This window comes from Leptodactylus fuscus, chromosome 5 (genome assembly GCF_031893055.1).
Source record: "Leptodactylus fuscus isolate aLepFus1 chromosome 5, aLepFus1.hap2, whole genome shotgun sequence".
In the NCBI taxonomy this organism is placed as follows: domain Eukaryota; kingdom Metazoa; phylum Chordata; class Amphibia; order Anura; family Leptodactylidae; genus Leptodactylus; species Leptodactylus fuscus.
The window spans coordinates 19,535,919-19,549,343 of record NC_134269.1 but is presented as its reverse complement, the minus strand read 5'-3'; the positions used below and the strand labels follow the sequence as shown (position 1 = coordinate 19,549,343).

The window sequence follows — 13,425 nt, the reverse complement described above, 5'->3', positions numbered from 1 at the left end:
TGAAAGACAACATAAAGTAAAGTCTAAGGGGGCATTCACACGGAGTAAAGTGGCGCTGATACTGGCACGATAACTCGCGACAGATTCAATACTGAAAAGAAGACTCCCATTGACTTCAATGTGTTCCATGCAGAAAACGGAACTCATTAAAGTCAATGGGAGTCTTTTTTTTCAGCGTTGATTCTGCTGCGAGTTATCGTGCCAGAATCAGCGCCACTTTACTCCGTATGAAGGCCCCATAAATGGAATCTGAGGGTATCAAAAGAGTGACATGGTAACTGGTGAATATCCTTGATTCTGTTTAAAGCTAAAAATGACTGCAATAATTCTTTACAGTTAATAAATATGATTGCTTGGACATCATGCACATAAGCACTGACTTACTTAAAGAACTAACTTCATAAAGAATAATTTTTCTCCTTGTTTACTGTGTCTTAGTACTACGAAGCGCCCAAAATCTTTGGACGACAGTGAGTTAGAGAGCCCGGTCGATGATGTATTTTACCCGGGCACGGGCAGATCCCCTGCGGCTGGGGGCAGCCAAGCCAGTGTATGGCCGAATGATGTGGACACAGGTAAGGCCTAGACTATTGTTTGAGCCTTTTGGGTTACTTTTAACTTTCCAGGTTTCTTCTTCTCAAGGTGATTTTAGAAAGATAACATTAAGACAAACATTTTTAAATTAACATTTTTTTTCTCCTGTCCCCAATAGGCTGATTGGTGTCCTCCATGTATGTTAGTACTAAATATATATATAACCATATACTTTTTCCCTATTTATCTTCTTTGACCCTTTATAGCAGTACAAGAATGTGATGGTCACTAAAGGATTTGCTCTAATTACTGGCAAAATGTGATTTGGGAAAATGAAAATGCATAAACTATTTATAAAAAATTTGATTTGAAATGAGAAAATTCTGTAGTAACCACTATCTGTCAGAAGGTGGCGCTGCATCACTAACAATGGACAACAATGAAAGGCTGCAGTATGTACAGCTTGTTATCCAAGGAATATTTCAGTGGCACAATAACTTATCATATAAGGCCTATCACATATACTGTAAGACTTTTCTCCTTGTCTGTCTCCAGGCCCTGGATCTCTTAAGAAGTCAGGCAAGCTAGAATATTGCCAGACCAGCTCTTCTCGCATGGCATTCACCCATCACCCCCTCCCTGTACTGGCTGGAGTGAGACCAGGTAAGACATTTTAGTAGCGAGTCTCAGCATATCACGTGATATCTGCTTTTGCTTGGTCCTTCTTCACTGTAAAATGCTTCGGAATATGTTGGCACAATATTAAAGGACGGTGACGGTTTTCACGAACTCTGTAAAAGTGGTAAAATACATTGACTGTCTAAGGGAGCCTTCACACTGAGTTTACGCTCCGCTTATTCTGAACGTAAACTTGTTCAGAGTGAGCGGCGTAAAAAACAGATCCCACTGACTTCAATGGGTGCCGGCATACGCGTGTATCACATTGAAAGCAATAGGTAAAAAAGCCTCCCATTGATTTCAATGTGTAGAGTGCGTAAGCGGTACCCATTGAGGTCAATGGGATCTGTTTTTTACACTGCTCACTCTGAACAAGTTTACGTTCAGAATGAGCAGAGTGTAAACTCCGTGTGAAGGTTCCCTAATATGTTCAGCTGTCATTGCAAAGGCTGAGAAGTTTTGGGTATTGTTATGTCATTACATAATGTAAAATGTTTTGTCTCCTTTGCAGGGAGCCCTCGGGCATCAGCATCTACTATACACTTCCCTTCAACGTCCATTATCCAGCAGTCCAGCCCTTACTTTACCCACCCAACAATACGCTACCATCATCATCACCATAGCCAGGACTCCCTCAAAGAGTTTGTCCAGTTTGTCTGTTCAGACACCTCTGGGCAGGGAGCAGGGCAGGTGAGTAGCACCCTCTGTTTATTAAGTTATTTAGAAGGAGATTTCCACCTACTGAAAAACGGAACAACAAATTTCCTATCCAATCTAATATCCATGAACGTATACACGCACATACATTTACAATTCCTTACATACTGTTGCAGGTATTTTAGGTTGCACAATTTCAAATTTATAAAAATATCATTTTATTTCTGATTCTTTTTTTGTCAAACTATACCTATATTTTTATGACATAACCTAAATAAGCCTTCCTTATTTTTGGTTCTAATTAGGGTTGAGCCGATCTTTAGATCTCAAGATTGATTTTAAAATCCGATTTCCGATCATTTTCCAGCCGATCCTGAAATTTGCTCGATCGCCGATCAGAATCCGATCTTTTCTGATCCCGATCCTCAACCCTAGTCAACGCTTCTCTATGGGAAAAGTCACTTTTAGGGTTGAGCCGATCTTAAGATAACCTCCGATCTCGATCCCGCTGTTAAAGATCAGGTCGGAATTCCAATCGCGATCGTGAAATTTACTCGATCGCCGATCGGAATCCGATCTTTTCCAATCCCGATCGCTCAGCCCTAGTTCTAATTAAAAATTTTTTTCCCCCAGCAGCAAATAATCGGAATAAAAATACAAATAATATAAATTTTAGATTGTGATGGTATTTCAGCACTATTTTATCAATTTTATTTTTACACTTCCACGTTCCATAAAATTTTAATTAGAAGCTGTGGTCTACAGACTGACGTCATTCTGCAAGCTATCATTTGTGGCTGTTGGTTCGCTGCCTTGTATAGATGAGAATACGTTGAGTATCATCCAGATATTACGACACACGGCCATCTTGTCATCACACTGATAACCGTAGGGCCGTAGAGCAGTATTAGAATCCCCCTCCTATACGGTACAGGTGACAGACTTATAAATAGGATATGTATTGGTACAGCGGCCATAATGAGAAATAAATACAATACTAAATGTATGTAATAACAGACCTACATGTTCATTGCATACGACTGGCGGCGACATCCGTCTAACGTAATGATTAACCACAGAGGTCCTATAATACTTAGGGAAACTTCCTTTGTATTCTGTAACAACCCACACAACATAAGGAAATCGATAATATGCATTTATTATTATTCTACTTCTTATGGTTCTTCACTCTGCTTTCGGTGGTATATATGATTTGTATGGGAACTTGACTATTTTGTGTTGTATACAGTTCATAGAGGCTTGGGGTGCTGTGCAAGGCATTTACCACTTACACATTTATGTCTAAAAAAATCTCTTCATATTCTGAAAATATTGCAAAAAAAAAAAAAGTAGATTGTCAGCTCTTCTGCATATACATTACCTATATGATAAACCTGTGGCGCTGTTTCCTCATAGTTCCATTTTATTTATTTTTTTACCACTTGCTTCATGTTGTCAACCATGTATTCTCCATTTATTTTTCTATATTTACGCATTTGTACAGAATTTTCATTTATTTTCCCGGTTTTGTTTACTGGTATGGTAAATGGGTGTGTTACTGTAGAGGACGTAACAATGTGGTTTACATCATGCTCATATAGGAGTTGTTTGTATTGTTAGATTTCTGAAGATATCTCTATTTTCTGTACAAATCTTTTTTTTTTTTTTTTTTATTTCACGTTTTTTCATTTTTGTTCCCACGGCTTCCCGCAGTTTTTGGGCGTAGGATGGAGGATTAGGGACTGTGCGGGCGAGGGGCCATCATGAGCTCCGTTTACTCTCGTTTTGTTATTTATGTTGTCCGCAGCCCAGCAGCGGGGCCCAGGGGAAAATGTCGGGTTCCTTTTTGCTGCCACCCCCCGCACCTGTGGCCAGGCCTGTCCCCCTTTCCCTGCCAGACACAAAACCTGTCACCAGCAACAACATTGTCCCAGAAGGAGGACTGTCAGCACCAGCATCACCCTGTAAGTGAAATTAATCACCCCAAAACGCCCACACGCAAAAAAAAAAATAAACCTTATCTCCAGCTCTCCAATGCTTTTCATATTGGGAGGGAGATCAGGAATATAAAGAAAATCCCTTTTTTTTTAGTACAACTAAGATATGGATGGGAAGAATTAGAGCACATTCAGAGAACAGCCATGACAGTTGTTATGCACCAAATTGAAGTTTTCGATTATCAGATAGTAGTAGGAAGGTTTAGTAAGGCTTGGTATAGTATCATAAAAGCAACCAAAAAAAACCCTCTGCACTGTATAGTACAACATGGCCCCTACAAGAAACGTGCATCATCACATAAGCAAAAATAGTGGAGGTTCAAATATTCATGTTGCAAGCAGAAGGTGGAACCAGGCAAAGTAGGGACAACTCTGCATCCAAAATCATGTATGGAACAGATACAGTATAAAATATAGGGATTGAAAACAGACATGACAAGCTTTGGGGCCGATTGATCATGCCTTGTGTACCAGACAAAAGTCACAATTTTTGCACAAATATTGTGACACTTTGGTGACGTTCACCATCCAGGCAGGCCAGCGGCTCCACGGCCAGAAAATGAATTCAGGTTATAGCTGAAAATGACACCAGTCCTTGACTAGCGAAGAAAAAAAATTCTGGCAAACAGGGCCTTGTAACAATTCGGCGCATCTCGCCTTAGCGCAGAAATAAACTAAGACAGATGCAAGAAATGCGGAAACCAGAAAAAACAACCATTGAGGATTAAAAAATAAAACTAGATGTCAATCCTACCATAAATCTTATCAACCAAATACAGAAATAATGGCAACCGAACCAGCTTCTGGTTTAAGGGCTTGCTGCTCTACGAGATAGGAAGACATAGGACATGCTTATAGAAAATACATCTACAAAGCTGCAGAAGAAACATGTACATGACCTTCCATGTATATGGACAGTAAAGATGTGAGCATTGTTTTTATTTATTAATACTTCTATGCTGAGATATAATCTATTGACATACAGGTCCAAAGTTTCAGACTACAATACAAAGAAATGATAATATGACAACATTACACGGTTTGTGCATTCTGAGCAAGTTACCCCTTATCCATAGGATAGAGTATAAATTGCAGATCAGAGGGGTCCAGCCAGAGACCCCCCATTAATCAGGAGAATGGGGGAGTTTTGTCCCTATTCTGCATGGAGTGGTTATTGGGCAGCACATACACCACTCCATTCAATTCAATAAGAATGCCAAAGATAGCTTAAAGGGATTCTACCATTAAAACTTAATTTTTTGCCGATTACATGCCTTAAGAAAGGCTATTCTACTCCTACCTTTAGACGTCTTCTCCGCGCCGCTGTTAGGTAGAAATCCTGGTTTTCATCGGTATGCAAATGAGTTCTCTTGCAGCACTGGGGGTGTGCCCCAGCGCTCAAACAGCACTGGGGGCGTCTCCAATGCTGCGGGAGAACTCTCCAGCGCCACCTTGATCTTCTTCAGGTACGGCCTCTTCACGCGTCTTCTTCTTTGAGGGTCAAAACTTCTAGGCCTCGGGCAGAGCCGACTGCGCATGCCCGCAGCCACAAGAAAAATGGCCGTTTACACAGTAAGTAAGTGGCCATTTTCTTGCGGCCTGTGGGCATGCACAGTGGGCTCTGCCCGAGGACTAGAAGTTTGACCCCCAGCGCCGGAAGAAGACACGTGAAGAGGCTGTAACTGAAGAAGATGGAGTTGGCGCTGAAGAGTTCTCTTGCAGCATTGGGGACGCCCCCAGTGCTGTGAGAGAACTCATCTGCATACCGATGAAAACCATGATTTCTACCGAACGGCGGCACGGAGAAGACATCTAAAGGTAGGAGTAGAATAGCCTTTCTTAAGGCTATTCCTACGTGTGATCGACAAAAAATTTGATTTCAATGATAGAATCCCTTTAATACTGTACTTTGGCTATCTCCAGGACTTCTATTCAAGTCAATGGAGAGGTTTGCACCTTGTCCATCAGAATCCTTCATCAGATAAGTCTGGAAAATGTCCTTATCTATACAGATAACATACCAATAGACTATTATTACCCGAACATATATTGAAAGGGGTTGTTCACATGGCAGAAATTTTTCTTGCTGAAAAATAAAGCTTTAGGAATTTGACTTTCAGGCTGTGGCCGCACATCGCGAAAAATCACAGCATTTTACATTCAGAGGAAAGTAAAGTGCAGTAAAAACTGTGTATGCCGCAATTTCCAAAAACGGTGCAGTTTTGGAAATTGCAACGTTTCAATTATATTTATGGAAACACCAGCAGTTTCCCCATAGGTATAACTGAAACAGAAAGTCCTCAAAGGAAACCTCTGCATACTTTCTGTCTAAAGCACTGTGGGAAGAACTGTGATACGCAGATTTTCCCCATGGTGCTTTTTTGCTGCGGGACGCCATGTAGGGCCTTAACAGGAGTGATTAGATGGAATCTTCTGGAAAAATCTGCATCTCCCTCCCACTGAAACGAATGGAGGATGGTTCAGGCGGCATCCGCCTCAAATTCAGTGCCATACTCCTCCATGTGAACATACGCAAAGCGTCCCAAAAGCTTTGACTTTATTTGCCTGCATTTTCTAGAACAGACAGCTAACATACCAATAGACTTTGATTAACCAGACATGTACCAAAAGTTTTGCCTTTGTATCCTTAGTGTAGTGAACTAAACGTTCGTACTTTTGATATGCAAAAATGAAATTCACAAGATTATGCCTTTTACCTTAAAGGAGCTCTCCAAGTTTTGTTTGGATGGTACCTTGAGATTCTGTTGGTTCCAGTTATGTGACCCAGGGTTGGAACCACCCCAATCCTTAAGGTACCACCCAAACTGAAGTGTTTAGATACTCCCATGTCACAGACAAACACAGGTATATATGTTTGGTGGACATAATCATGCAGTCCCACTAAATATAATCCATAAGTGGTGTGAACTTATTCTTAGTAATGAAGTCTCAATCTTTGGACCTGTATACTGTTTATGGCAGCACAGAGGTGAATAATAAGGAACAATTAGTAGTGTAGAGATCTAAACCAAGATATGCCTGTAATAAATACATATGTCTCTACATGAACATTCAGAATCAGCTCATCCCTCTCAAATAAATGTGATTAGAAGGGAATCTATAGAACAATAATGAAATAATGAAGTGTTCTCCTAATACAAATCATTTTGCTGCCATTGCCTCGTAGTTGAGTGAAATGAGCCAACCCATTTGTCAATTCCTCAGCCTTTAAAGAGAAGCTTTTACCACCAACAGTTCTTCCTCTATTAATTGCTCCTACGCTGATTTAGGCAAGGTTGGATTTTTTATTCCTTTAGCCCCCACTGTGCCTCATATACTACTTAGGTTCTGTCCTGTCAGGTAAGACCGAGCTCACACGGGGTTTTTTGGCCGTATCCGGTCAGTTCTTTTTTCCCGGGAGCGGTTTATTCCAGCTCATGGAAAAAACAACGGACATGCTCATTCTTCAGGAGGAGGCGCCTTGTGAATCCGCTTGAAGACACTGCCTCCTTCCGACTAGGTACATTCATTTGGGCCTAATCCGAAGCAGAGTGCGACTGGATGCCGGTGCAGTGCATCGGCATCTAGTCGCGGCTACCCATATTTTGGACTGGAACCTGAGGCAGCCTCCGCCTCAGGTGCCGGTCCAAAATACCCTGTGTGAACCCAGCCTAAGAGCAGCCAGTGTCAGAGCTCAGAGTCACACCCCCTTGTCTGCTGTTGCCTGACACCTCCCTCCTGACAGTACAGAACCTAAGTAGTATATGAGGCACCAAAACTAACAGCACTGATTGCTCAGGAATGGCGGGGGCTAAAGAGAAAACTCCAACTGTACCAGAATCAGTGAAGCAGCAGCCATCATATGATGTAAAGAGCTGGACTTGGTGAAGGTGGTGAAAGGTCCTCTTTAATACACATTTCTCACTATTTTGGACTTTCTTGTTTATTTCTTAAGATATCATTATAGTGGTTGGAGCCCTAAGTCTCCTGCTCAGCTACAGAGTTGGTTGATAATATTCTGTCACCACTGGCTGGCTGGACTATATATTGGTCTGCAATTGTAACTCAGCATAAAGGAAGCCACTAAATGCCCCCTAGTGGTGGCTATAGGCAAAATTCTATATTTAACTTGATGACTAGGCAGGGGTTTGGAGCTCTGAATTAAAAAAAAAAAAAAAAAGGTTCCAACTATTCTAAGCATAGCCTGTTGAAGTGAAAAGTGATGATTTAAGATGGACATTCATTGCCAATAAGCTAGTTATCATTATTTCACCTAAAAAAAAATCTAAGAGCAAATAAAAGTCCTGCACATAGGACGTCTTACTCCAGCGGATTCAGTTTTAAAACAAAAGACACCCAACAAATCCCATTATAGTCCATGGCGTCTGCCGGGCTCCAAGTGTTTCATTATATACTGTATGTAGTACCACTGCTAGAACAGAATTACCAAAATTTACTAAGCAGAATAGTGTCCCATAAACAAGCAGAGCATTGTGGGAGATATACATGTGCCAGAACTCTACAAACTGTACGTGCCTCGTACCACATTTATGATGTGTTTTAGACACATTTCAGGCTTGATGTAAACAATCATTTTTCATTTACTGACAGCAAAGATCTTGAAATTGGTGAGAAAGTTAAAAACAAAGTCTATTAAGAAGTTTCTAAAACAAGCCTTACTAATATAAAAGCCCTTGAAGTCTATCTCAAGATGATCAAATCTTATAGGGAATGTCCAGGCAAAATAAATATTTTTAATATAGGCAGGGGAGGTGAATAAAATAAATATAAATCATACTCACCTGTACCTGGTGCTCCGGTATCCTTCCAACATAGTCCGGTCCTTCTACTGGGCTGTCTTCTCCAAGTGAAATTGGTCGCTGACTGTGATGTCCTAGATCCCTTCCGCTGCTGGTCCATTGTCGTCTTCCAGTGGAAGCCCCCACCACAAGTGACCACTCGGCGGCCTCATGAAGAGACCGCAGGTTGTCACAGGCAGTGATGTCACCTGCCCTTCACTGAGGCCGCTGATTATCCTCAGTGGTCATGTGTGGTGGAAGACAACAATGGGCCGGCAGGAACATGCTGAGAGGTACTGTGGAAAGGTATGGGTTTTTTTTTGGTTTTTTTTACCTCCCCTGGGCTATTTAAAGTTATATTTTTGCCTGGAAAACCCCTTTAAAGGGATCCTATCATTAAAACTCAATTTTTTTCTCACTAACACGTCGGAATAGCCTTAAGAAAGGCTATTTTTCTCCTACCTTTAGATGTCTTCTCTGCGCTGCCGTTCTGTAGAAATGCTAGTTTTCTTTGGTATGCAAATGAGTTCTCTCGCAGCACTGGGGGCATTTCCCATGGCTCAAACAGCGCTGAGGGCGTCCCTAATGCTGCAAGAGAACTCTCCAGCGACGCCTCCATTTTCTTCAGGAATGGCCTCTTCACACATCTTCTTCTGGCGCTGGAGGTCAAACTTCTAGGCCTCGGGCAGAGCTGACTGCGCATGCCCGCGGCCACAAGAAAAATGGCCGCTTACACAGTAAGTAAGCAGCCATTTTCTTGTGGCCTATGGGCATGCACAGTCCCCCTGCGCCGGAAGAAGACGCGTGAAGAGGTCGATCCTGAAGAAGATGGAGACGGCACTGGAGAGTTCTCTTGCAGCATTGGGGACGCCCCCAGTGCTGTTTGAGCCATGGGAAACGCCCCCAGTGCTGCGAGAGAACTCATTTGCATACCGACGAAAACCGGATTATATACGGAACAGCAGCGCGGAGAAGACATCTAAAGGTAGGAGAAGAATAGCCTTTCTTACGGCTATTCCTACGTGTGACCGACAAAAACTTTGATTTTAATGGTAGAATCCCTTTAAGTCATTGAATCCTTACATTTTTGCAACTACTTATTCTCAAACTATGACAAATCACATGACAGGAAACTGTTGTGAAAAATTAGGATATACAACCATCGATGTTATTTCTATAAAAATAATAATGCACACAGTTTACTATAAATTTATGGCATCCGCCATTGTATCAAGACAGGTTTTTTCATTGCGATTTCACAGAGTTTTCCTCTGCAGACTTTCTACCCATATTATACCAATATGGAAAACTCCATGGTTTCCACAGGTATAACTGACAAGTTGCGATATTGGAAGCGCAGATTTTTTTCTGTACTGTGTGGATGGGATTAGCCAGAATCCTATCCAATTTGCAGGTACTATAAAACACAACTGTTTTTGCCACAGTGTCTCCACGGGGGCAAAAACCTTGTGTTTTCACAATGTGGTGCTTCAGCCTTAGGGAGCTTTCACACGGAGTTACGCTCCGTTCATTCTGAACGTAAAAACTCGTTCAGAATGAGCGCGTAAAAACCAACTCCCATTGACTTGAATGTGTGCCGGCATACGCGTGTATCACATTGAAAGCAATAGGGAAAGAAGCCTCCCATTGATTTCAATGGGTAGCGCGCGTATGCCGGCACACATTCAAGTCAATGGGAGCTGTTTTTTACGCGCTCATTCTGAACGAGTTTTTACATTCAAAATGAGCGGAGTGTAACGGCTTCCTTAGACATTTTTTTTCTCTGGAGGTATGGCTTACCAGGAACGGGGCTCGGTTTACCAAATATGCAACAAGCACCAATTCATGCCAAATTGCCTGTGTCAGTAATGACTGTTTAGCCAGTTAGCCAGTCTTGCTGTTACAGTAATGGGGCATTCACACTACCGCCACTGTCTGCCATGGGGTTTCTGTCCTAAACCCCGGAGAAACTGGACAGGGGACGACTTGCTGGTGCGAACGCCCCTTAAGGCTTAATTCACATCTGTGCCAGAGTTTCCGCCAATTTCAATCCTAAAACAACGGGCACTCGATGGACCCCTTTTTAGTCAACGGGGTCCACCAGGCTCCTTGTGTGCCCACTATTACAGGGGTCCATCTATTTAGATCCATCAGAGAATAGGCCAACGCTAGTGTGAACCTATATGTTAGCCCTTAGCTGTGAGACATATTATACTGGCACAGTTTTGTAGCCTTGGGATATAAATAAGAATTTTGCAATTCACTGACAGCGAGTAGAGATCTCAAAAATGTTGAGCAATTAAACAAATTTTTATTAAAGGTTGCAGAGTCCCAGCCTCCCCCTCAGCCCTTCACAAAAGTAATGAATGGGGTTCTGGGTGCAGGGATGGCACCTCTAAGCTTTATTATCCCACAGAGAACCCCCTTAATGTAACTTGCACGTTACCATTGTCCTAGGTGGTCCTACATAGGAAACAAAGTAAAGCACATAAACACCTCTATAAATAGTGAATAATTGTATCTAGCTCTTTACCCTTGACCAAAAAAAACCCAAACAATACAAATTTTTTTAAAATAATTAGATTTAGGTTACAAACAGAACTTTCAATTTATTGCCATCCCAGAAGAGCTGACAATCTACGTCCATCTACGTATTGTTTTCTTTTCTATTATGGATGGCCATTTTGTGTTTGTGTGTAAATGAAAAGTCCAAATAAATTCCAGATTATAGAATATTTCACACCAGGCTATGCAAATGTGACACAAAGCTTACATGAATAAACCTAAATCTGTCGTGAAACCAGACCTGCTTTGGGCAATGACCACTTCTCGTTTTCAATAACAGCTTATTACAGGGGGCTTTTAGTTTTTATGTAGATCAGATTACTATATAGTGCCTACACTAAAAAGAGAGAATGGTAGATTTCAGCTCTGAAGCCTGCAGAATTTTAAATGCAGCTGTAAAGCACAATAAAAGTTATTTCTCAGGGTAGTAACTGGTAAAAGGAGGAGAAGCTACAACTGCCATGGTACAAACAGCTAAACCTTAAAGGGATTGCCTCATTAAACAAACATATCCCCTATCCATATGGGTGAGGGTTAGACTGCCGGGAGACCAAGTAGTTGGACCCCAGAGATTAGTGCACTGAACGTTCCCCATGTGAAAGATGCAGCGGTGCGCTTACGTGACTAGCCCTCTATTCAGTGCAGCCCCATAGAAGTGAATGAAGTCACAGAAGCGCAATGGTCGTTCAGCGATCTGACGCTTACAGGACTGGGGACAACCCTTTCCATACTGGTTTTATGACAGATTTCCTTCACTAATTGGGGATCCTGGCCATAAAGTGACTGTCCATAATTTTGTTGCTGGTATAGGTTATATAAGCTAAATATAGATATATATATATATATCTACCCTCTACATATAACGTACTGTCGGAGGGTGGGATTTGTGCTCTAGAAATGTTTGTGCCTTCCACCATATTCCTTTTTTGAGAGCTCCAAGATGTGGAAGAGAGTGGGTCTGTCAATGTCTGTTATAGGGCTGCATTAAACATAAATGTGCTCGTCCTGATAGACAAAGTAGGACATAAATAAAAAAAATCTGAGAAATGGTGCGGATTTACGTCCAGCCATCATATAGTGCAGAGGGAGGCGACGTGCATTCTGGAAAAGTAATGTAGTGCTGTACGTTGAGGCCAATCTGCTAAATACCCTGTTTCCCCGAAAATAAGACACCCCCCTTCACCTCCTGGACCACCTACAACCGGCAGGCTAGCACTAGATAAAGTTGTATTCTGCTTGGTGTTGGTAACATCAGTAAAGACTATGGGGCATCTTACTAATGTACAGTAGGAGTAAGTACTAAAAAATGATTGTAGCTGACCTGTCTTAGGTTAGGCTGTGTTGAGAAGTGAAATGCCTTATGGATACATCCTATGTATCCCGCCTAGTAAGACACACACCAGCAACGCACTAGTAATTGTATACACGCGTGTTAGGTGTGCACTTAGATATGTGTGTGTTTGTGTAGGGGGAGTTGTGATGTATTAGTTTTGTGTCTGATTGCTTATCTCTTTCTCTCTCTCTTTTTCCCCATGTGTTCTGACTGTGTGCGCATGTGTTACAACGTACCCGTCATTGTGTGTTACATTGCGTGTAACGTGTACCTGCATTACCATCTGTCTCCACACATTGTTTTGTGGTTACTGCGCTGCATGATTTTGTTGCTACTGTCCGGTCCGTTTTGTTACTGTGCTGTTTTATTGTGCTGTTCCATTGTCTTGTATCATTCCATTGTGTCGCTGTGTCATTGTGTTGCTGTATTGTGTTGTTGTGTAGCATTCTCAGCGCCTTCCCCCGCCGGGTCCAACAGGTTTGTCACAATTGGATCACGAGACAGCAACTTTCTGAACCTCCCCCAGCAGTCTCAAGTAAGTCAGAGATATTCCCTAATATGTAATTCACCATTTACTAAACATAACCCTCCCTGATGTTTAATACACCACCCCTAACCTGTAAAAGGCCATTTACTAATCCCGACTGTGGAATGTAGCAGCCCCTGATGTGTAATACACAGATAACTAATCTCTGCTCTCCCTAATCTACTATATACTGATATATCCTCCATAGTCTTGAATATATGGATGACTAATCTCTAATCTGTAGTGCACGAGCCTCGATTCCCTGTATGATACCCAACCATTTATAATGTTACCTCCTCACACCGCCTCCTGCTCTGTAACACAAAATAACTAATC

The 13,425-nt window shown here is 41.9% G+C and overlaps 1 protein-coding gene across 5 annotated transcripts in view; it reads left to right on the top strand.

Annotated features, from left to right (window-relative positions):
* The window catches only part of NFIX (nuclear factor I X), a 143,107-nt gene that overhangs the window by 114,264 nt on the left and 15,418 nt on the right, over positions 1 to 13,425 (top strand). For 3 of the 5 annotated variants that reach the window (XM_075272555.1, XM_075272556.1, XM_075272558.1), the window contains 5 exons: positions 439 to 575; positions 1,090 to 1,197; positions 1,724 to 1,902; positions 3,677 to 3,833; positions 13,007 to 13,098. In XM_075272555.1, coding sequence (XP_075128656.1) covers positions 439 to 575; positions 1,090 to 1,197; positions 1,724 to 1,902; positions 3,677 to 3,833; positions 13,007 to 13,098 — 673 coding nt within the window. The remainder of the gene's footprint in view (positions 1 to 438; positions 576 to 1,089; positions 1,198 to 1,723; positions 1,903 to 3,676; positions 3,834 to 13,006; positions 13,099 to 13,425) is intronic. The other 2 variants (XM_075272559.1, XM_075272560.1) reach the window with 2 other exon arrangements.